Source organism: Vicia villosa, linkage group LG1, assembly GCF_029867415.1.
Source record: "Vicia villosa cultivar HV-30 ecotype Madison, WI linkage group LG1, Vvil1.0, whole genome shotgun sequence".
Lineage (NCBI taxonomy): Eukaryota > Viridiplantae > Streptophyta > Magnoliopsida > Fabales > Fabaceae > Vicia > Vicia villosa.
In genome coordinates this window covers 108436946-108461360 of record NC_081180.1, presented here as the reverse complement: position 1 = coordinate 108461360, position 24415 = coordinate 108436946, and the positions used below count along the sequence as shown (strand labels likewise).

The window sequence follows — 24415 nt, the reverse complement described above, 5'->3', positions numbered from 1 at the left end:
TTGTAGACACCAAAGTCAAACAATCAGGAAGTTACTCAAGTTTTCAGTCTTTTCTTTCTTCTTCATCGTCATTTCCGCGTCTCTTCGCAATCGCAATGAGGAAGTTACTCATGTTTGCATGTGGAACCCACCTTCTTCAATTAATCCATTAAACGATCCTCTGTTTATTACTAGGTATGTTTTTAAATATAGAATTTGTTGCCAACTGAAATAAAATTAAGAAAGTTGAATGTTGTTAATTGCCAGTTGCCACACATTTCTTATCATAGTACTATTTTATTTTTACAAGCCAATTCATCATTTGAGACTAGTGACATCAGTTCTTCTCGTGGCTGTGCAGTGAACTTGTTAGAGAAGATGAATTCAATTTCAGATATAATTGCAGGTAAAATTAATTTATTGCATACCAGATGAGGTTTGTTTTGCCCCCCTTTATTCATATCATTCATCATCGTTTTTTTAATTAGATAACCTAGACTTCTGAATGGTAAAGAGAGTAGATCAGAAGACGCAGGGAGAGGAGTCAGACACATAGAGATAGATAAAGACTTAGAAAAACTATAAAAAGGAGAGTAATAGTTTAGAGATTCAATTGAATATTCTCTTATACTCCCGTCCCATATTATTTGTCATATTTTATTATTTCATACATATTAAGAAACAGTAATAAATGAAAGAGAGAATGACGACTTTACCAAATTATCTTGATTAACTATTGGTGTATTCAAATTAATATTAATGTTAAGTGAGAAAATAAATTAAGAGTATTTATTAGAGGTACAATTGGTAGATTAAATATAAAATTGCCTTCTTGGTAATCAAAAGTGACAAATATTTTGAGACAAATTTTTGTGACAATTATTTTGAGACGGAGAGAGTATTTGATTTGCATTTTCATTTCATATACAACAGACGTGGTGCTCTCAAGTGTCAAGATTTTGTTTCCAACGCCAACATTCCGGGCTCTGTTGAATCGCCTTTCGTTATCCAATCTGGGCCTCAGAGGTACAGCAGCTACAGCTTCTTCTGGTCCTCCCATTGACTCCAACCGCATCCATAGCTATAAATATGATGTGTTTATTAGTTTCAGTGGTGCTGATACCCGCAACACTTTCGTTGATCATCTTTATGCTCATTTAATTAGAAAGGGTATTTTTGCCTTCAAGGATGATATAAGGCTACAGAAAGGAGAGTCCCTTTCGCCACAACTTGTACAAGCAATTGCAAATTCGCGAGTTTCTATTGTTGTTTTTTCTCAAAATTATGCTCAGTCAACATGGTGTTTGGAAGAAATGGCTACTATTGCTGAATGTCGTAGAGATTTGAAACAAACTGTGTTTCCAATTTTTTATGATATCGATCCATCTCATGTACGAAAACAGAATGGGGTGTACCAGAATGCGTTTGTGTTACACATGGAGAAATTTAAAAATAATCCCAATAAGGTTGAGAGATGGAAGAGTGCTATGTTCGATTTAACTGAAGTAGTTGGTTGGGATGTTAGGAACAAGTAAGTGTTGATGTTATTCTTTGTTTGACATGAATTTGTGGTGTTCAATTTAGTTTTCTTAGGAAATGATGTAGGCTCTTATTTCTCTTTCAGGCCAGAGTTTCGAGAAATTAAAAATATTGTTCAGGAAGTGATAAAAACATTGGGTCATAAATTCTCAGGGTTTACGGATGACCTTATTGGGATACAACCTCAAGTAGAAGCATTAGAAAGTCTTTTGAAATTAAGCTCAGAGAATGATGAATTCCGAGTTGTAGGTATTTGGGGGATGGCTGGAATCGGAAAGACAACTCTCGCTTCTGTCTTATATGATAGAATCTCCTATCAGTTTGATGCATGTTGTTTTATTGAGAATATAAGCAAAATTTATAAAGAGGGTGGTGCTACTGCTGTACAGATACAAATCCTTCGGCAAACCATAGATGAAATAAATCTAGAGACATACAGTCCTTCTGAAATATCTGGAATTATAAGTAATCGGCTATGCAGAAGAAAGATTCTTGTAGTTCTTGACAATGCTGATCTATTAGAGCAACTGGAAGAATTGGCTATAAATCCTGAGTTGCTTGGCACGGGAAGCAGAATGATCATTACAACTAGGGATATGCATATTCTAAGAGTGTTTGGAGCACAGTTATCAGTCTCTCACGATACACGTGTGTCGTATGATGTGTATGAGGTTCCACTATTAAATAACAAAGATGCTTGCGAATTATTTTACAGAAAGGCTTTTAAAAGTAAGAATCCCACTAGCGAATGTGTGGAGCTGACTCCAGAGGTACTAAACTATGCTCAAGGTCTGCCAATAGCAGTTCGAGTAGTGGGTTCTTTCTTATGTACTCGAAATTCTAGCCAGTGGAAAGATGCCTTGGATAGATTGAGGAGTAATCCAGACAAAAAAATTATGGATGTGCTTCTGGTTGGTTTTGAGGGATTACATTCTGAGGAAAAAGAAATATTTCTGCATATTGCTTGTTTCTTTAAGGGGGAGAAGGAAGATTATGTGAAGCGAATTTTAGATGCTTGTGATTTGCACCCTGTCATTGGAATTCAAAGTTTGGTTGAGAGGTCACTTATAACTATTAGAAATCAGGAAATTCATATGCATGATATGTTGCAAGAATTGGGGAAGAAAATTGTCCGACAACAGCTTCCTGACGAACCAGGATCTTGGAGTAGATTGTGGCTTTATGAGGATTTCTACAATGTCATGATGACAGAAACGGTAACAAGATATCTTTCAAAAACCAAAACTTCTTTTCACAGTAGATAGTTTAAATTTTACCATCCAATAAAGATATATCGATATGGTTTTTATTCAAGGATTTTAGTTATTTTTTACTTTTGTAACATATCAATCCTTAATTTTTTTCAGGGAACAAACAAGGTTAAAGCCATAATTCTAGATCAAAAGGGGCAAAGTTCTGAATACCCTCTGTTGAGGGCTGAAGGATTGTCAATAATGAGGGGACTTAAAATTCTTATATTACATCAAAAGAAATTTTCAGGAAATCTGGATTTTCTTTCCAACAGTTTGCAGTATCTTCTGTGGTATGGTTACCCTTTTGCTTCTTTGCCATTAAATTTTGAGCCGTTTCGTCTTGTTGAATTGAATATGCCTTGTAGCTTCATCCAACGACTATGGGACGGTCACAAGGTATTGTAATGATGTCTTTTATTTTTCTCTCTGAAAGAATGATTTAACATCTTGAGATATTGTAATTTGTAAATTACTTTTTGAATAATAATGATGAGTTTGGAATAATAAAGTTATGGAATTCATTCAAGATAATCTTGGCGAGATATTTCATGAACAAATTTCAATTAGTAAACACAAAACTGCTGCATACACTTTTTATTTAAACCGGGCGCTCTTTTTTACATTTCTATAAGATATGATTAGTAAACACATACTACTGCATATAAAATGATAGTTTTCTCCTGTTGTTCTTACAGTTATTTTATTTCTATTTATTGAACTCATACTTACATATCATGTGAAAAATTAAGAATAAGTTTTGTATGAAAATTAAAAAAAGCGCACCAAAGTTAACTGATGATATTCAAGTTTGAATACAACATGCTAACACTTAGGTTGCTCATTTTATTTTCCCAGGATCTCCCTTGTTTGAAAAGGGTGGATCTGAGCAGCTCTAAATGTCTTGTGGAGACACCAAGTTTTGCAGGAAGCCGGAGACTTGAGCGGCTAGATCTTACAGGATGCATAAGCCTATCGTATGTCCATCCATCCATTGGACTTCTGGAAAAACTTGTTTTCTTGAGTTTGGAAGGGTGCAGCAGTCTGGTCAGGCTCGTTCTTGATGGTGACACTGCATTTAACTTATATTCTCTCAAAGTTTTGCACCTGTCTGGCTGCACAAAACTTGAAACCACGCCTGATTTTACGGAGATGTCAAATCTTGAGTATCTTGATATTGATCAGTGTACGGGTTTATCGACGATTGATCAATCGATTGGGGATCTTACACATCTTAAGTTCTTGAGTTTAAGAGACTGCACAAATCTTGTCAGTATGCCCAAAAGCATTAGTTCTATAATACCATCTCTCGTAACTTTAGACTTATGTGGCTGCTTAAAATTAGAGAATCTACCCTTGGAGGAAATATCACTGCCTGCAGAAATTATTGACCACTTTGATGAAGTTATCATATCTTTGATTTTTTTGGACCTAAGCTTCTGCACTCTCAGTACAGTCCCCGATTCTATTGCAGAGTTAAGGAATTTAGAAAGGCTAAATCTTGAAGGAAATAACTTCAAATCACTACCATCTTCAATAGGGATGCTTTCCAGACTAGCACATTTAAATATGGCGCATTGCAGCAGGCTTCAATCTTTGCCTGAGCTCCAATTGTGTGCTACATCTTCATCTGGGGGAAACTATTTTAAATTGTTGTCAGGATCTCATAATCATAGGTCGGGATTATATATTTTCAATTCTCCCCTCTTGGAGAACTCAGAAGGAAGTCATAACTTGGCATTTTGGTGGCTGAAAAAATTAGTTGAGGTACGCATACGCATTGTTTACAATAGACATTCACATTGAAAGATATAAGAAGATGTGAAAAATAGAAAGAAGAAATTTTCTGAATGTGCTTGAGTGAGTAAAACACTCAGCATCCGTGATATTTATACGTACTATATAATTTTTTTTTTAAAGTTGTTGATTTATAAGTATCAACAACTTGTTTTACAAATAAATGCTGCTGCCAGCATTTGAACCCTGGACCAACAACTTTCTTAACTCAGCTAACAAGTGCCAACTGAGCTACCCCACCCACCCCTATACACACTATATAATTAATTACATATTATGTTTATAAGGAGAAATAAATAATAGTCCAACTTCCTAAATGCATGAATCTAAATATAAATGAACCTAAAACTTAAGTGCTCTTTTTAATGGAAAACATACATTTTAATTTTCCATTTACAATACTCCCCCTCAAGTTGGTGAATAAGTATTCTCCATTCCCAGTTTGGATATAGCTCGTTCAAGATTTGAGCTACTCAATCCTTTAGTGAGAATATCCACAAGTTGCCCTTGTGAGGACACATATGGGGTGCAAATCATCCCACTATCAAGCTTCTCCTTAATGAAGTGTCTATCAACCTCAATATGCTTAGTTCGATCATGTGGAATTGGATTATGTACTATATTGATAGCTGGCTTATTATCATAGTAGAGCTTCACGGGTCCTTCCCATTTGATTTTCAAATCTTCTAAAATAATTTAAAGGCAAAGTAATTCATAAATGTCTTGTGCCATGGCTTGAAATTCAGCTTCAGCACTAGAATGTGCTACTACATTTTGCTTCTTACTCCTCCAAGTCACAAGATTTTCTCTAAGAAAGGTGCAATACCCTGTAGTGGATCTTCTATCAACAATTGATCCTGCATAGTCTGCATCAGTGTAGGCCTCGAGGGTTGTATTTCCATTTTTTTTGAACAAAATTCTTTTTCCTGGAGTTCCCTTGAGATACTGCCGGATTCTATGAACTGCTTGTAAATGGATCTCTTAGGACAATGCATGAACTGACTAACCATACTTACAATATATGCATTATCGAGTCTAGTGTGAGACAAGTATATTAATCTCCCAACTAGACGTTGATACATTTCTTTATCTATTGCAACATATTCTGTATTACCCAATTTAAGATTTGAATTCATAGGAACGCTCGCAGGTTTACACGTTGTTTTCCTTGTCTCGTTGAGTAAATCTGTAATGTATTTTTGTTGTGATATAAAAATGCCTTTTCGGGAATGTGCCACCTTAATTCCCAAGAAGTACTTCAGCTTTCCAAGAGTTTTCATTTCAATTTCAAACTCCTTAGTCGAACAATTACTCAAGATTTGTTGCTCCTTCCAATCATCTCCAGTCATTATAATGTCAACCACATATACTAACAAAATTGTTACTCCCCCTTGTGGCGAGTGTTTGATGAACAAAGTGTGATCCCCTTGACTTTGCTTGTACCCCAAGGATGTCATAACCTTAGTGAATCTTCCAAGCCATGCTCGAGGTGATTGTTTTAGGTCATATAACGCCTTTTTCAACCTGCAAACTGTATTGTAGGACACTTTTTTTCCATACCCCGATGGTACCTGCATATAAATCTCCTCCTCAAGTTTCCCATGTAAGAAGACATTATTCACATCAAATTGGTGTAAATTCCAACCATAATTGGCAACAAGTGACAAAATTACTCTGACTGTATTCACCTTCGCAACCGGAGCAAATATCTCAGAGTAGTCAATTCCATAGGTTTGTGTAACTGTAAACCCTTTGGCAACCAACCTGGCTTTATATCTTTCGATTGATCCATCGGCCTTATATTTTACTGTGTACACCCATTTGCATCCAACTGGCCTCTTTCCTTTTGGTAAAGTCACAAACTCCCGAGTTCCATTGTTCTTCAATGCGTCCATCTCAATATTCATGGCTTGCTTCCATTTTTCATCAGACAATGCCTCAGAAACATTAGTAGGTATGGAAGTAGCATTAAAGTTTGTAAGGAAGGCTCTATGGGTAGGTGAGAATTTTTGAAAAGAAAGATAGTTTGAAAAGGGATATAAAGGTTGTTTGGTGCATTTTCTGGTACCTTTCCTATTAGCAATTGGAAGGTCTAGGTCATCATCTGTTGTTTGGGTCATAATTTTATCTAGTAATTCAGAAGAATTAATTACCTCATCTAAAGGAGTCGAGTCAAACTCTTGAACTTGTGTCGATTCAAGAACGACCTTTGACTTTCTCATGTAAACCAGATTCTTTCCATATTTCACATCCACTTCACGTCCAAGTTTAGTTATTGGTGTATTTGATTGATTTGACTCGACTCCTAATTCTTCAGGCTCAGATGAGTCTGGTACAAGTGTGTTTAACTCAAGACCAGAAAGATCGGGTCTATTTGACTCGAAACTGGAAGAATTAGGCGGATATGCTCGAGACTAGGGAGATTGAGTGTATTTGAGTCATGAGCAGAATGACCAGATGTACAAATTAAGTGTATTTGACTCAAGACCAGAAATATCTAGACTTTCAAGCTTATCTTCCTTAAAATTCTCCCCCTAAAGATAAGGTTGAGTGAAGTACGATTCCTCCTCATGGAAGGTTACATCCCGCGACACAAAGAACCTTTTAGATGAAGGATGAAAACACTTACATCCCTTTTGAGTAGAGGAATACCTGTCAAAAACACATCTTAGGGCTCTAGCATAGAATTTTTTCCTGTCTTGACTATGCACATAGACAAATGAGACACACCCAAAGATTTGAGGTTTAAGATTACTACTTGTTGACAAATTTGGATAGAAGGAAGAAAGAACATCCATAGGACTCTTAAACCCTAATACTCTAGAGGGTACGATTAATAAGATATGTGCTAGTGAGAACGACCTCCCACCTGAATATTTAGGAACATTTTGATGAAACAATAGTGCTCGGGTTTGGTCTAATAGATGCCCATTTTTTTCTTTCCGTGATTCCATTTTGTTGTGGTGTTTTAACACAAGAAAACTCATGGACAATTCCCTCTTTTTGACAGAAAGAAATAAGAACATGATTGAAGTACTCTTTTCCATTATCAGACCTAAGTCTTTTAATGTTTACTCCAAATTGATTTTTAATCATGTAGAAAAACTTTGGGAAAACAGTACAAACGTAAGACTTGTTTTGGAGTAAAAATATCCAAGTAACCTGGGTACAAGAATCTATAAAAGTCACAAACCACCTAGCTCCTGTTACATTTGGATTGGTAAAGGGACCCCAAACATCTGATTGAATAAGATAGAAAGGGGAAAGACTTCTTTTGTTGTTTAATGGAAAAGGTAGACACTTATGTTTAACAAACTCACACACATCACAATGAAGACTTTCAATATCTACCTTATTGAATAAAGACGGAAACACAACTTTAATGACTCCAAAAGAAGGATGACCTAATTTACAATGAAAAAGAAATATTTTTTCCTTTTTGGAGAGTACTGACTCTGACATAAATGAGTGGGACATGTGGACTTTTGTACACTGACTTGGTTCTTCAAGATAGTAAAGGCCAATCATTTCTCTAGCACGTCTAATCGTCTTTCTCGACTCCTTATCCGGAAATATACAACGATCATTATAAAAAGTCACACTACAAGATAAATCATTTGTAAGTTTTTGTATGGAGAAAAGGTTCATGGATAGCTTCGTAGCATGGAGAACCCTTTTTAAGGTTATAGAATGATTTATTTGAATATCTCCAATGCCAGCTATAGTTACAAGAGTACCATCAACAGTATACATTTTTTTATTACTGGGACAAGGGGAATATGTGGAGAACTGTTTTGAAGAGGGTGTCATGTGGTCTGTGGCTCCTGAATCTAATATCCAAAATAAATGAGGTGTTTCTGAGACATGAAATCCAAATGCCAGAGGAAGCTTACCAGAATACGCCACACTACAATTACTTGATGATTTTTCCATACTATTGATCATGAAGGAAATAGAAGCAACAATCAAATATTTACATATAAGATACTAAAGAAAATAAGATTCAATGAAGAAATCAACCCAGAAAATGTCGGGACAACGACTGAAACTGTGCAGACAGCTGCTGAAAAATATGCATAGTTGTACCGCCGACTGCAGGAAACGTATATATAGCGTTTGATTGAAAAAACTTGACAGCAAGTGTTGCTTAGTCAAGATTTAAGGGTACTGACAACATAAAAATGCCCAGTCAGTGTTGCCCAGTCAAGTAGAGTCCCCTAAATTAGGAGCTTTGATGCCATATACAGAAATGTGGTTGGTTCTAACTCAACCCTACAAAACCAACTTGTAGGGTGAGAATTTCCCCCACTTATAAGCACATGTTCAGGCCATATATTGTCCGATGTGAGACTCTTAACGGTCACAAGATTTCCTCCAAGAAAGGTGCAATACCTTGTAGTGGATCTTCTATCAACAATTGATCCTGCATAGTATGCATTAGTGTAGGCCTTGAGGGTTGTATTTCCATTTTTTTTTTTGTATTTACATTGTATGTTTTCCATTAAAATGAGCATTTAAGCCTTAGGGTCATGTATATTTAGATTCATGCATTTAGGAAGTTGGACTATTATTTATTTCTCCTCATAAACACACTATGTAATTAATTATATAGTGTGCATAAATATCATGGATGTTCACGCACTCAAGCACATTCAGAAAATGTCTTCTTTTTATTTTTAACATGGTATCAGAATCTCGTTTATGATCCGGTAGGCCACCTACTATCAGGGTTCCTCTATCGGACTATCCACCATTTATTTCCATGCTTTAATTGTCTAGTCCTAGGCATGAGGGGGTGTGTTAAGAGTCCCTCATCGGACAATATATGGCCGGATCATATGCTTATAAATGGGGGCAATTCTCATTCTACAAGCCGATTTTGTAGGGTTGAGTTAGACCCAACCACATTTCTTAATAGGAGATTAGTATTTTAATGAAATGCATAATAGTTATGAAAATAAGGATTAGAAATAGAAATTATAGGAAAGGATAAAAGGACTAGACTACTAACTTAGAAATATAAATTTTTATAGAATAAGATTATCTAACATAACCTCGGAACTTGTGATGCTTTAACAAGGAGTATCAAAGGTTTGTCCATGAATACAAAATACTCAATCATAAAACATATTTAAGATCATATCTATAAAAAGTATAATTTGTATTTCACATGTTTGTAAAACCACACATAGGAGGTATTTATAGGATACATCATACAAGTGAAAGTAATCTGAATACTAATCAAACTAAAAATAACCGATATTCAAGGGTATTTATAGGAGGCATTCCTTCTTTTCTCGTTGTTGAGGAAAAGGTGAAAGTCTTAGAGGGGAGTATTGTTAGTAGACATGCTGTTAATTAATAGGGTGTATGTTAGGAAGGGTAAAAGTGAGAATTAAGTTTGTAACTAAAACTATTATAGTTGTAACAAATGAGTAACTAATTCTGTTAGTAAAACAAAATTATACATAGTAATTAGAGGGAAGGGAGAATTAGTTTTTGGAACTCAATTGTAATTGAAGAGTGGCTTTCTCGAATGGACAAAATTTAGGTACAATCTTTTAGGTGTGGTTCTTACTATTTTCTAATGAAAATATGACAAGTGTGTAATTCCCTTTCACACGTATACAAATTTCTCCTATTTTCATTTACTAAATGATATTCAAGTATATTTGTCATATTTTTATTGAAAAATAGTAAAAACCATATTTAAAGAATTGTACCTAAGTTTTGTCCTTCTCGAATCAAGCCAGTTTATTGCATACTCGAAATTCCTGGAGAATTCTTACAATAGTCAAAGAGAAGATATAAGGGGTAGACTCCTAACTTAGAAATATAAAAGGCCCCATGTGTAACACCCCTTTTCTAACCCCAAATATATCATACAATCAAACAGAGTAAGCATGCATAAAGGAAAAGGGCGTCACATGTTATTTTCAACACAATGAAAACCTAAAACAAAACATCCAACATTCTTAATATGCAAAGATCATAATTGTAACACAATGTAAATCTCATACTTTCATACATATGCATAAACGCTTGCGGAAAAACAATTTAATTGCTATTAAAATTTCAATGAATATATCCCATACTATATTCATCTACCAAATTCGAATTAACATCAAATCCACAATTTTGGCTACATAGCCTTAAACAGCATATCCGAGATCTCAAACAAATACATCCGAAATATCCAACAAAACATAGAGAATAGCAATATCCAAACATAAGCATAAGTCTACATAAAATTCCCCCCAAGTGTTACATGATCAGAGCATATGACTCGCTACCTAATCCAATAACAAACTCAGGAGCTCCTCGGCTAAATCCTCGGACAAGCTACTACTCGTCGGAACCTGCACGTTATCAACGAAGGATAACATTCAAACAGAAGGGTGAGAATTCAACTTCTTATAGAAAACATAATAATGGGAAATGTAAACATAAACAAGCATACATTTTACTATTCATCACACTTCTCAATTAAGCAATTCACATATCACATACCAATCATCACTCCAAAATAAATCACATGTATACAAGACAATCACATAACACACAATGTGACTCGAAATGCAACAAATGTGACTCAATGCATGTGGTACCCAATGTGAATCCAATGTTTCATCGCTTTCCGATTCAATGTTTAGAATCCAAGCCACGCTTCCGATCCAGACAAGATCAAAGCCAATACGCCTATCTCCAATTAAGGATCACGTCTTCTACGCCTATTTCCATTCAAGGATCAACGTCTCTTACCATGTGAACCCAAGTTTCACCGCTTCCACCATAAAGCCGACCATGCTATGAATGTATGTACAAATACCAACAATTTATGCAATTAAGATTATCTCATCAATCTTAACTTACCGCATATCACCATAATCCAACCCTATGAATTATCCTTCCATTGTACACAACATTCACAACACAAATAACAAATTCAACAAGGCATACAACCATCATGTATCCAATCACACACATCTTGATTACATCTACACAAAGTATTCCAACAATGGATATACATCACATACTAACATAACGCACATAAGATAATTACACATCATTCCATATAATAACGTCACAATTAATCACTCAAGTGCAATTAAATCCTATACTATCATATAGAATATCTCGGTAGCTTTCTAACGCTTAGAACGGCGCATAAAACGGAGCTACGAATCAAAAGTTATGGTCTTTCAAAGTTTGGAAAAGTTCTGTAAAACAGAGTTCGCGGCGCCAACAGGGATCGCGGCGCGAACTGAGCGAGTTCAAAAATCCCTGACTTTCTGCCAAGCAGTTCGCGGCGCGTACAAGGGGTCGCGGCGCGAACTGAGCAGATCCAGTTTTGCCCAAGTTTCTGCCAAGAGGTTCGCGGCGCGCACAAGGGATCGCGGCGCGAACTGGCGATTTCAGAAAACCCCAAAACCCAAAAACAGCATACGAAACTCATTCAAAACCTCTAAACTTAACCCAAATCAAATTGGAAACTTCACACATCACGAACAACTACAGATTACATGATTTAAACACAAACACAACACATTTTATGGGTCTTATAACATCATACCATCATCAAACATCAACTAAGCACATTTCAAATCATCAAATTCATGTATTTGTTCATAAAACCTAACTTTTCTATGTTTCCATGAGATTGCAAAGATGAAGAGAAAATCACAATCAAACACATTACCCAATCATATAGCCTATAAGAACTTGTATTCAAACCCTTACCTCTTGAATTTCTCCTTCTAACTTCAAGAAATCTACAATCCTCTTCTCTTCTCTCTTCTACTCTTTTGCCTCTTTTCTCTCATCTACTTTTCTTTCTATCTTTCTATCTAATTTAGGTTAACTCATAAAATTACCTTCTAACTCTCATTATCTCATTTGGGCTTAACCCACCTAATACTCTTTCTCACTCAACTAGGCCCATTTGGCTAATTCCAAATAAAATTCTACCATTTATTTAATTAGGTAAATAACATATTACCACAAAATCAAATAATTATTATTCAAACAATAATTAAATAAACACACAAACAATACCAATTATCAAATAATCCTAATTAATTAAAATATAATAAAAATAGGATGTTACACCATGAATCAACATGAGCCTAATAGACTATTGTCTAACACGCACTTCACATTGCTTCTCTCCCCGTTCTCTTTCTCTCTAGTTCTGATATTTCTGTGTTTTTTTTTCTCTGGTACCAGAAACCTTGTCACTTCCGGTGTGGCCTAGACATTGTTGTTCCTGGATACTCATTTCCACGGTGGTTTCGTCGTCAAATTAAGGGAGATTCAACAATTAGGATAGCAGGCTATGGAAATGAGTTTGACAATTGGCTTGGCTTTGCCTTTGGTGTTGCATTTGTGGAAAACTGTCGCCCAGCAACATCCGGATCTTCACATTATTCATTGTCGTCACAGCTTCCCTATCCTCTTTATCTCTCTTTTGAAAGTGAACAAACGGAAGAAACCTTTGATATGCCGCTTCGGTTAGACCTGAGCAAGGTTGATGGCTCAAACACAGAACATCTTTGGCTAATCTATATCTCTAGGCCCCATTGCCATTTTCTAACAACAGGAGCACGGATCACGTTTAAAGCTCACCCAAATGTGAAGTTGAAAACATGGGGATTACGCATGGTATTCGAGCACGATATCTCCAGTTCATCCGAGTTGTGGACAAATGAGATTCATCAACAAGGAGGTTTTCACTTGGATCATGTATATGAAAGTAGCAGCAGCAGGAGTCCTGAAGTCCAGCTTCGTTATAAATGGTACATTACTGAGGAAAAGTCTAAAATGCAGGATCGTTATTGGTACATTACTGAGGAAGAGGAAAAGTCTAAAATGCAGCTTCCTTATAATTGGTACATTACCGAGGAAGAGGAAAAGTTTAAAATGCAGCTTCGTTATAATTGGCATGTTACCAAGGAAGACGAAAACGAGAATAGGGAAGTGAATATGAAACAAAATCATCTCTCAAATATGGGCCTTAACACGTAGTAGCCTGCTCAACAAAAGAACAGGGAAACCGGTTTCCCTGTTTTTTTAATGATGTTGATCCATATCTTCACGCTGAGAAGTTCAAACTTCAAACACAATCTAGCTAGGCAAGGTTTATCAATGGAACAGTACTACGACATTGGATTTGATGTAAGTGATAAGCAAGTATAATACATTCTTCTCTCAGTTTTCTGTACATTATTAGGAAGAGTATATGAAGTTTTAGTGTTATTATTCTTCATCTTTCTTTCAGGTCAGGATATCAAGCTGCAGAAACTGAAAAAAAATGTTCCATATTGATTAGAATAAGAAATTTATTTTTAATGAGTTGACAATAACTACTAGGAATTAGGATAATTTATTAATAACTAATAAATTAATAATTTTAATTAAGTTTTTTTAAAATTTATTTGAAAATTAATTAATACAATTTTTTCAAAAAATTCACTGGGGCTTGGACCCTTAACCATAAAATATCTTCCCAATTCTCAAATATATCTTGCCAACCACAAATGAATACTAATTCTTGTTTGTGTGAGTTATATAAATACTAATAGTCTATTTGGATGAAAAGTTATAATTAGGGAAAGTATTTTTGGATGAAAAGTTTTAATTAGGGAAAGTATTTTTTTTTAGAGAATTTAAAATGATTTGATCAAAATTTATTATTTGGATAAAAAATATAGAAAATTGTTAAAATGATGTATTTTTATAAAGTATTTTGTTCAAGTTAAATTTAAGAAATTTTAAATGATACCAGAAAGTAAAGAATTTGAAATTGTTTATTCATTCTAGATAATGAGAAATGTTAAATATTGATTAAATTTTGAAATTTTACAAGATGTTCTTATTTTATAAAAATTTCAAATTCACCTCTAAAATTTTTAAAAATTGCAAATAACCCTCTAATAATTTTCACATTTTACAAATTGGTTCTTTTAAATTTTCAAAAATTGCAAATTGGTCCATATTTATTATATTTTAAATATAAATGAATTTTTTTAAAATTTATGAAAATGATCCAAAAAATTTAACTACTACTTATTCTAATTCTCCATCCAAACAAAATAATTTAAAAATAAATAAATTTTAATTAAATCATTTGAATTGCTTAAAATTTCAAATTCTTTAAAAAATTTCAATTAAATCATCCAAAACACATTAGAATGCATTAACCCATATTACACGGGATAATGTACATCTTCCCTAGTGGGTTTTTCACTAGAGACATTCAATGCACATCTTCACCATTCATAGTTTAAAAAGAAATTTAATCCATTAAGTATATTTTTTAGTATTAAGTTCCTCAAATCCATATCTATTGTCAAGGTGATCTTCGGTTGGTTTTTTTAAAAAAAAAAACTCTTAAGTTTTGCTAATTTAGCATTACATGTTTTTTTACTCTTATATGGCTTATTGTGACTATACATAATTTTGCTTCATAAACATCATTCATTCTAGCATTTCTTGAATTTTCTAGCATTCATTGTATTTTGTAAAACTATCTTCTTAATTTAAGTGTCATAAATGATGGTTGAATCCAGATAACAGATAGCTCTCTGAGAAATTTTGGACGTCATACCAATGATAAAGTAAACTGTGAATTCCAACTAGTTACTACATGTAACTTTGAAATAAAAAAAGTTCAGTTCTTTCAAGTTTAAGAGAGATTTCATTTGATGCAAGTGCTCCGATTGATGCATACGAACATTTAGCAAAATTAAAAAATGTGTGTTCATTCTTCAATCAAACTGGTGTATTTGAAAGCAACAATAGATTACGAGTGTTTCCAATAACACTAACTAGAAGAGCTCAAGATTGAATTGAGGTGTTGCCCGTCAAAACTATCAACATGGGTGGATTTAGAAAAACTGTTTTTGGGAAAATTTTATTTTGTGAACAACTTTGTCAGTTGAATAGCTAACATAATTGCTAAATCATCCAATAGTTATAGGTATTACAGTTTACAATCCAAAGAATAATGGGAGACGTTGAGGCCCAAGCATTATAGAAAATCATCGGTAAAAAAAAATGAATTAGGAAGTGATTGGGAGGAGGAAGAAAGAGAACTTAAGGTGAACAGAATGGAAAAATGTGAGAACGGGGAAGAAAAAAAAAGGGTAAAATATAGGAGAAATAGGAAAAAAATAGAGAAAAAGAAATTGTTTCCTAAAAGGAATTATCATACCCTTCTATAAAGAATAAAGATCCAAAGGAGGGACAGTATAAGAAGTTTCAAACATTATTTAACACCCTGCAGGTCACTATACCATTTTGTGAAGCACTTCAAAAAATTCCAACTTATGCCATAATTCTGAAAGAGCTCCTAAAAATGAAAAGAAAATTTCCAAATAATGAGATAGTGAAATTTTAAAAGGGATGTAATGTCGTTATCAGAAGGAAACTTCCAACCAAGCAGACGAATCCATGGTGTTTCAATATGCATGCACTATATAAAGACTTAGTATTTCTTTGAGTATTATTTGAGTTGGGGGAAAACTTCAATTTGATGCCCTTATCTATAATGAGAAGACTATGAAGAAAAGAAAGAAGCAAAAACACGATGTTAACCTTGATAGATAAATATTTGTAGTTCCTCGTAGAATCATGAATGATTTGTTGTTGAAAGTTGGAACGTTTGTGTATTTGGTGGGCTTTGTGATCATAGACATGGAAGAAGATTTGAAGTAACTATCATCTTGGGTAAACCATTCCTGCGTACAACAAGGGCAAATGTCGATTTGGAGACTTGAGAACTAATGTTGAAGTTTTGGAAAGAGAAAAAGATAATCAAAGTATATGGTGGCCTACAAATTTGGGAAGATAATTCATAAAAAGGAGTGTGAGAAAACAAAACTAATACGAAAAAGATGAAGAGGTTATGCATTTGCCAAAGAAGATAAAAGCAGTGTTTTAAAAATCGGACCGGTCATCGAACCGGTGAGGGTACTGGGTCACTGGTTTATCGGTCGAACCACTGGGTCACTGGTCGAACCGCACGATTAAACCGGATTAAACCAGATTAAACCGGATAACTTGGTTGAATAGACCTGTCATTATATAGGTATAAAACCGGTCGAACCGGATGATTCAGTCTAAAAAAATATAACTAGCTTTTAAAATTTTTAAAAATATCATATCATAAATTCACAATTTCATAACTTAAATTCAAAATTTAAACAAAGGTATCACACATAACAAAATAGTAAAAAATTACAAAGTCTAATTGCAAACAAAATCTAATTACAACATAATCTAAACAAAGTCTAATTACAACATAATCTATTTGAATAGTTTATAACAAAATAACTCCAATGTGTACCAAATTTAATTCAAAATAGGATCCTCCTAAAAAGAAAATCAAATAAAATTCAATATGTTTATGCTATTTAAGAAAATTTATTAGCAAAGATAACAAATAGACAATAAAGTTTTTAATTTGTCACTAACCAAAAAGACTATGTGAGAATGCTATTTAATTAATACACTACTAAATATATTAAAAAAAAGTTAAAAAAAAGTTTAAAAAAAAAGTTAAAAAAAAAACAATTAAACCGCCGGTTTTCCCGGTTTTTCCGGTTTTCACCGGTTCGATGGCATACCCGATCCAACTATTGAACCAGACCGGTTACCTGGCCGGTTCTCGGTCCGACCGACCGGTCCGGTCCGGTTTTTAAAACACTGGCTACAAATCATCGGCTACCAGCTATCAGTTAGTTTTACTAAACAGACCTTTAATATTAGTCACTCAAATATTAGTGAGACAATAAAATAAATATTAATAACTAAACACTAATTGTGTAAAAAAAATCTCACAAATGTTGATTCAAATCGTGTCAAATAGATGTTCAGTGACATCTTTTAGATGTTATCTCTAACTTTGTTTTTTACTCGTCCTCTCGATAGACTATTTTACCACCTCAATTTAAAGTTTTCATTACAAATAACTGAATAACTCAAGTAGATTATTAAAACACTTCAAAGTAAAAGAAGTCAAACCTTTCAAATCAAAAGGTTTTAATAATATATAATATATAATATATAATAAGCAAGTCTTTATTGCAAGTCATAATAGAACTGTGACTCCACTCCAAAAATTATAAATTTAAATTAGTTTTATAATTTGAACTTACAATTATGGCAAGGGAAGTACTAATACTGAAGAAGTAAATGATGCCTCTACCAATTTTAAGGTTGTAACAACATTGATGCTACTAAAGTTAAGTAATTGGACTAAATTGTAACAACATTGATGCTACTAAAGTTAAGTAATTGGACTAAATTGAAAAGAATAGATGTGGCGTCATTTTCACTTCTTCACCAAATACAACAATATAAAAAAAATGTTTCATCTTGACTGAGAACCTTCATTTCAAAAAGGAAAAGAAACTCATTTAATAATAAAAACGTAAATTTATGTTTGAGCTAAGGTTTGAATATTATATACCTTACCTCTAATGTACTGAGTCAGTTGCTGATAGTATTGCTCCAATGGCCATGTTGCTATGTTAGTCTCATATATGTTTTTCATGTAAATGAAACCAATTTTATAACCAATTTGTTTATTTGAAGAATGCTAAAAAAAAATAATATAATGTCAGCATGTATAACCTTATAGCTTAATAGCAATGAATAAAATATATAATAAAAAAAGCTTTATTTTCAAGAAAATGCAATATGGCTTTGTAGTTGTTTTATGGACAAAACTTAAGTACAATTCTTTAGGTGCGGTTCTTACTATTTTCAAGCATCATCCAATGAGTTTGAATCCTGCCTTTATATTTTTTAGCGCATTAAATAAAATAAATTGTTCAAACTCAGATGAGAAAAAATTTTAAATATTATTTTAAATTTAATAAAAATTCATGGGAATGTATCTATAATCTTATATGAGATTGAGAGGAATAGATAACGACCGTTTAGTTAAAATAAACAGTTGAGATTTAATATTTCGTTTGAATTATTCGTGTGATCCTTATTTTTCTCAATTGCTGAAAGTATGTTGTGTAGGTCTAATGTCAGCTCCAACTGATAAACTAACATATGTTCTTTGTAGAATTGAATCCAATTTTATAACCAATTGTGTGTACAAAGTTACATAAAAATATCATGTTAATATGTATAACCTTAGCTTAAAAAGACATGATAAATAATACCAATGAATAATTTATAATTATAACTTGATAACTTTACTCATAAAGCTGTAACAAACTTGCCAATCATTCTAAAAAATGTTGAAAATAATAATTTGATGGTAACAAAAAATAAAGAAGAGTTAATGTGAAAAATGTAGTTATCTCACTTTAATGACAAAGAAAAAACTATCCTAGTAGTTACCATTAATTCTAAAAAAATATTTACTAATGCTACTATTAATTTTACATAATGTTATTTTCGAACAAAAAAAACCTTATGAGAATTATTGTTAAGTATTTGAACATCGTCTTCTTTTATGAACCCTTCTCCTCCATTAATTTCCAACAGATTCTTTGCAAAATATTCAGGACAAGACATCTCATCATCATCATCATCCCCATATTTTTTCTCGTTTCCACCATCATTTGATTGAGTTATTGCTTCTTCATAAATAATATATTTTTTCACCAAAACATCATTTCCCTACGTAACAACAATCCACAAAATTTGTGACTATTCCTCTAGAAAAAGGGAGAAAAAACAAATATGATTTAGATTTTGAAAATACTAAAACCGGCATAAAATCAAATGATAATTAATCATTAATAAAGCAATACAATATTATTAAAGTCTTACTGATATGAGTGGTTCTATTTGTTTAGGAATGACAGATTCTTCTTGTTTATGAATGATAGGTTCTCTTTCTTTACTCTCTTGTGCAGAACAATTTTTTATTCGTGAAATATTTCTTAAATGAGAATTGGATTGATCACCTATACTTGATTTTGCTTGTGTATTTTTTGATTTCGATTTCAAATTCTTTCTAAATCTGCATAGAACATAATTGTTGACCTGCCAAAAAATATATTAATCACTACTTAGGCTCAAAACTAATTAATGTTAACACAAACTAATAATTTAACATAAAATTTGCCTACCGGAGTATTGTTAACCAAAGATTTGTGGAGGTTATATTCGTGCAAGATCCATCCACCATCTTGAGGAGTGTTACTCCTCTCAAAACGATAACGTTTTTTTAAACCGAGGAGTTGGTCCGTGTCTTTGGCAAATATATTTTTTCCGGTGTCTTCGCCTTCCCAATTACCACTGCCAATAGTGCGAACGGAGCGTGTGCTTGTAGCAGATTTCTTCTTTAAGGTAGTAAAGAAATATAGGTCTTTTCCGCCATATGAGAACGAAGCTTCAAACTCATTCCATATATCCAACGGATTCTTATTAGTACCAAACAAATCATGTTCGATAATGTTGAGATAATCGGGAATTGGTTTATTGTTAATTTTGTTGTAGAGAAACTTTTGAAGAAGTTCATCATCGGTTGGCATGAAGTCTTTGCTTAAACGAGAATTGAGAGCATTCATGGTATTTTGAGATTCAATGGAAGACTCAGGTCAAGTTAATAAGCTTAAAAAAAAAAGTATATCCAAAGGATCTTCTTAAATACATATAATTTAATTAATAAAAGAAAAAACAAACTTTGATTTACCATATAAATCGTATAATCAGTTTTTTTTACCAACCGATTTCCTAAATATATGAAAAGATATTATAAATTTAATAATAAAATTTTAGTTAATTACTTTAATGATAGCATAAAAGGACAAATTTACATTGTAAAGTTGTCGCTTGTGTCTAGCGTAACTTCCGTCTTTTATTTTATTTTATTTATTTTAGAATAAAATTTGAAAATTTTTCAGTGGACCCTTTCAAATTTTTAAGGCACCTAACGCAAATTTATTTGTGTCTCTATTTTTGGATATACACATCAGAAAGTATATTTTTATTAACTAAAATTTAGTTTTTTCCGAAGTTACATCTACAAAACATTCGAAATAAAAAAAAAATGCTTTCGAATACATCTCTTGAAACAGAGGAATATTTTTGGAAGCGCACATGATGCCTAACAATCAAAGATTGGGGTAAGAAGCTCCCTAAATTAAAATGATAGACAATAAAATTTAAAATTTATCTCTTCAAAACAATTTCTGGTGCATATTTTTAATAATTTTGCATATTAAAATAATAAAGGCTTAAATAATGATTTCGTCCCTGTAAGTTAGCGTGTTTCTGGTTTTAGTCCCTGAATCTTTTTTTTTCGTTCCAAGTCCTCATATGTTCAATTCGCTTTGGCGTTAGTCCCTGCTGTTAGTAAGACGTTAAAAAAAAGCTTATGTGGCAGGCGTTGGTTACTTGGCATACTCCTTAAACAATTTTTTATTATTTTTTTTGTAACACACGTGGATATTAGTTTTATACTTTCATTCATCATATCATACATGGACCATTTCCAAAATACATATATGTTACAGGGACTGAACTAAAAAAAATAAACAGTGTCACCTTCCTCTTCTCCTTCTCCAACTTATCTTCATCACCATTTGTGACAAGCTGCAAACAAATGGGTTCAACACCATTTGTGACAAGCAACAAAGAACCCCCATGACCCAACCAACAACAACTTCAACAGTGTCACCTTCATCTTCTCCTTCTCCAACTTAATCTTCATCTTTTCCTTTTTGCCAATCTCAAAGAACCCCCATGACCCAACCAACAACAACTTCAACAGTGTTACCTTCATCTTCTCCTTCTCCAACTTAATCTTCAATTTTTCCTTTTTTCCAATCTCAAAGAACCCCCATGACCCAACCATACATTAACCCTACATTTTGACACTTCCAAAACCTCCTTTTAGGGTTATCAATGGAGTTTGACATAAATATTTTCATGCTTCTATTGCAACCACAAACCGGTGCTTCAACGTGATGAGATTTAGCAGACGAATTAGAAGCCATGGCAGAAGGGAACGAAAAGGTGCAGCGAAGAAGATGAGGGATTTTGGAGTTAATGACCTTGAAGGAGAAGAAGAACAAATTCTATTTTTTTTTCATTTGGTCCCTATTTAATATATTGCAAAGAGAAGATGTCCACATGTGTAATGAAAAAAATATATAAAATGAAACAACGTTAGCCATGTCAGCAACGTTTGCCACCTAATCCTTTTTTTAACGTTCCATTCACATGAGGGACTGAAGCCAAAGCGAATTGAACATATGGGGACTTGGAACGAAAAAAAAAAGATTCAGGGACTAAAACCAAAAACACGCCAACTTACAGGGACGAAATCATTATTTAAGCCAATAATAAATTATAAGGGCAGTCTAATACACAGGAATATTGAGGGTCCCGTATAAAAATAAATTTTAAAGAAAATATTAGAGAATTATATATATAATAAAAAATTCTTTCTTTTCAAGAAAATACAGTAGAGCTGTTTTATTGATATTGCAACTTAAAGGTAATACAGATAAGCGAGACGTCAAGTTAATGACGTTAAAAGCATTGGATGAAATAATTCATAAAAACCACGTTTAACCTATTCAACTGCATTTTAAATTTCATTGTAAAAAAGAATGGAATAGGAGTACCTTTATATAGTGGAGTTTCTTTTCCTTTTAAGTTTGATAAACACTCAATAAAATCCATAAGAAATTAGCCCAAAAAAGATTAGAAGAAATTTTCCAAAACAAGTGTGGTAATCAATTATCTTAGCTAAAATTTAGAGATTTAATGTGTTCTTCATTAATGCTCTGATTTTATTGTTTAAAGGAGAAGGTACAACTTGATCTTGTTTAAAATTTTAAACAGAAAATCACTAATCGATTAAGTGCCTTATTTCAACTTTCATGGTCTTTTGGGCCTTGGGTTGAGATTTGACTTTGGCAGATTGCTTTTAGCACCCCCCTTTTCATTCATATTGCACCCATTTCTTAAGGAAGCTTAAAAACTCAACCAAAAGGTTAACAAAAATAATTTTAATTGACTAAGCAATTAATAAAACACTTATTTAGAGGGTTAATCAGAATTTCCCTCTTTTTCAACCTCTATAAAGTTACCACCTTAAACCTCAAATCATCTTGAGAAAACTCCCCCTTTCGATGGAAAGTCAAACCACCGTCGTGAATCCTTATCTGCGAATCTTTAGGCACGATATTTAGTTCAAACCACAAGATTGACGAATCTATTACAAAATTATCATCTCAATCTACTAAGAGGTTTCATGATCAACTAAATCATTAGAGTTGTTGAGAAACATCCTCAACGAGAACGCCTTGATCACGTTCGTTGAAACACGCCATCAGTGAGCATACTTTGATCACATGTACCAGAATCATAAAATGTCATCAAACAAGACCTTTTCTTGTCTACTCAAATTATAGATAGGGAGATTCAAATTCTTCCTATTAAATCCTTTATTAGATGATCTATTTGGTTTAAACCCTAGTCCGTTTTAATTTAAGGAAGGCCTTTGATTTGATAAAATAAAATCTAGATTTTCTTTCCCCGTAATAAATTTACTAGTGGAATTATACAAAATTTTCACTTCCTTCTTCATTGAAACACAAGTTTTACAATTTTTAGCCTGGTTTCTAATATTAGAGATTTCATACTTTAATGTTTCATTGTTATTTTCTTGAAAATCAATATATTATTCAAGCTCTATGTTGCTATTTTCCATATTATCATGTTCCTTGATTAACTTAGCATTTAATTTAAATAATTGCTTGTATGATAATTTTTTTCCTCACAACCATCTTCTTTGTCAAAGACTTTCAAGCAAACATCTTCATCCTCTTCAGAAATCTTTAATGATTCCTCAAAAGTATTTTTCGGGATGTTGTTAAGGAATTTTTTAAAGAGTCTTCCTCTAACCCTATTGAATTTTCCTTTACCGATTCATCTTCTTCATCTGATACTATATATGAAGGATCTCTACAAATTCTTTCAAAATACGATTCTTCATAAAACCATCTTGATGTTGAGTCTCTAAAATATTTCTTAATGAGATCTCTTCCTTGTCTTTTCTTCCAAATATTTAACTGGATTAAGCTTCTTCATTGTCAAACGAAGAATCTTCTAATGATCGTTCATCCACCGAGATTGTTCTTTTAAATGAAACTACTATAGTTGAATTTTCCTCTTTTTCTTCAATTTTTATTATGAAGTTGCTAATGATTCTTCTAGGATTCTTGAGCTCATTTCTTCATTTTTCAATAGTTGAATCAACTTGTTAAGTTTCTCGATAATTTATTCCTTCCTAGATATTTCCTGGAAATCATGAACATTCCCCTATCTCAATTTAACGATTGGATCATATTTATAATTCCAATTCTTAACTTATATATTTGTCCGAAACAAAAGTGTTAATATATCCTATAAGATTTCCAATGGTTAAGCATCATCTGTGATGATATCTTTCACTTTCATGTGTTGTTCCAACTTCTTGATTTATGTGTTCATTCTCTCTTGATTAACCCTTGGAGAAACTCCATAAATCATTTCAAGAGTGTCTCACATTTCTTTTGTAGAATCACAAGTAAAAGCATAGTAAAAAACTCTAGAATTTAAAGCATTTATCAAAAGATGTTTAACTTTGAAACCAAGTTTGACTTTTCTTAAATCCTTTTCGGTCCTATGAAAATCAAGTTTATTTACTACCTTATCATTAAAGGAGAAGGTATGAACAGGCAGACCATTTTTTTTAATATTCCATATTTCAAAATTGTTAGCTTTGATAAAAGTTTCAAATTTCACTTTCCATAAGTCAAACCTATAACCATCAAATAGTGGTGGTGTATACATGAAAAGACTCTTTTTACAAGAGTTCGAAGTCC

General features: G+C 32.9%; 2 protein-coding genes across 2 annotated transcripts; one reads left to right on the top strand and one right to left on the bottom strand.

Annotated features, from left to right (window-relative positions):
* The first annotated feature begins 196 nt into the window (after window positions 1-196).
* On the top strand, window positions 197-14226 carry LOC131643801 (disease resistance protein RPV1-like). The gene is made up of 6 exons (XM_058914122.1): window positions 197-385; window positions 913-1510; window positions 1604-2735; window positions 2886-3167; window positions 3627-4535; window positions 12792-14226. The coding sequence occupies exons 1-6, from the start codon at window positions 358-360 to the stop codon at window positions 13587-13589; spliced, it is 3747 nt and encodes a 1248-aa protein (XP_058770105.1). The 5' UTR covers window positions 197-357; the 3' UTR covers window positions 13590-14226.
* A 3711-nt stretch (window positions 14227-17937) lies between these two features.
* On the bottom strand, window positions 17938-20104 carry LOC131651133 (NAC domain-containing protein 83-like). The gene is made up of 5 exons (XM_058920803.1): window positions 19664-20104; window positions 19362-19577; window positions 18999-19208; window positions 18042-18165; window positions 17938-17954 (listed from the first exon to the last, which is right to left on the bottom strand). The coding sequence occupies exons 1-5, from the start codon at window positions 20102-20104 to the stop codon at window positions 17938-17940; spliced, it is 1008 nt and encodes a 335-aa protein (XP_058776786.1).
* Window positions 20105-24415: the final 4311 nt, after the last annotated feature.

Coding starts and splice junctions, on each gene's coding strand:
- LOC131643801 (XM_058914122.1), top strand. CDS start 358: ATGAATTCAATTTCAGATATAATTGCAG. Junction 1,511..1,603: donor GGTTGGGATGTTAGGAACAA/GTAAGTGTTGAT, acceptor TTTCTCTTTCAG/GCCAGAGTTTCGAGAAATTA. Junction 3,168..3,626: donor GACTATGGGACGGTCACAAG/GTATTGTAATGA, acceptor TTATTTTCCCAG/GATCTCCCTTGTTTGAAAAG.
- LOC131651133 (XM_058920803.1), bottom strand. CDS start 20,104: ATGAATGCTCTCAATTCTCGTTTAAGCAAAGACTTCATGCCAACCGAT. Junction 19,209..19,361: donor AAATAGAACCACTCATATCA/GTAAGACTTTAA, acceptor GTTGTTACGTAG/GGAAATGATGTTTTGGTGAA. Junction 18,166..18,998: donor TTAACAATAATTCTCATAAG/GTTTTTTTTGTT, acceptor ATTTTTTTTTAG/CATTCTTCAAATAAACAAAT.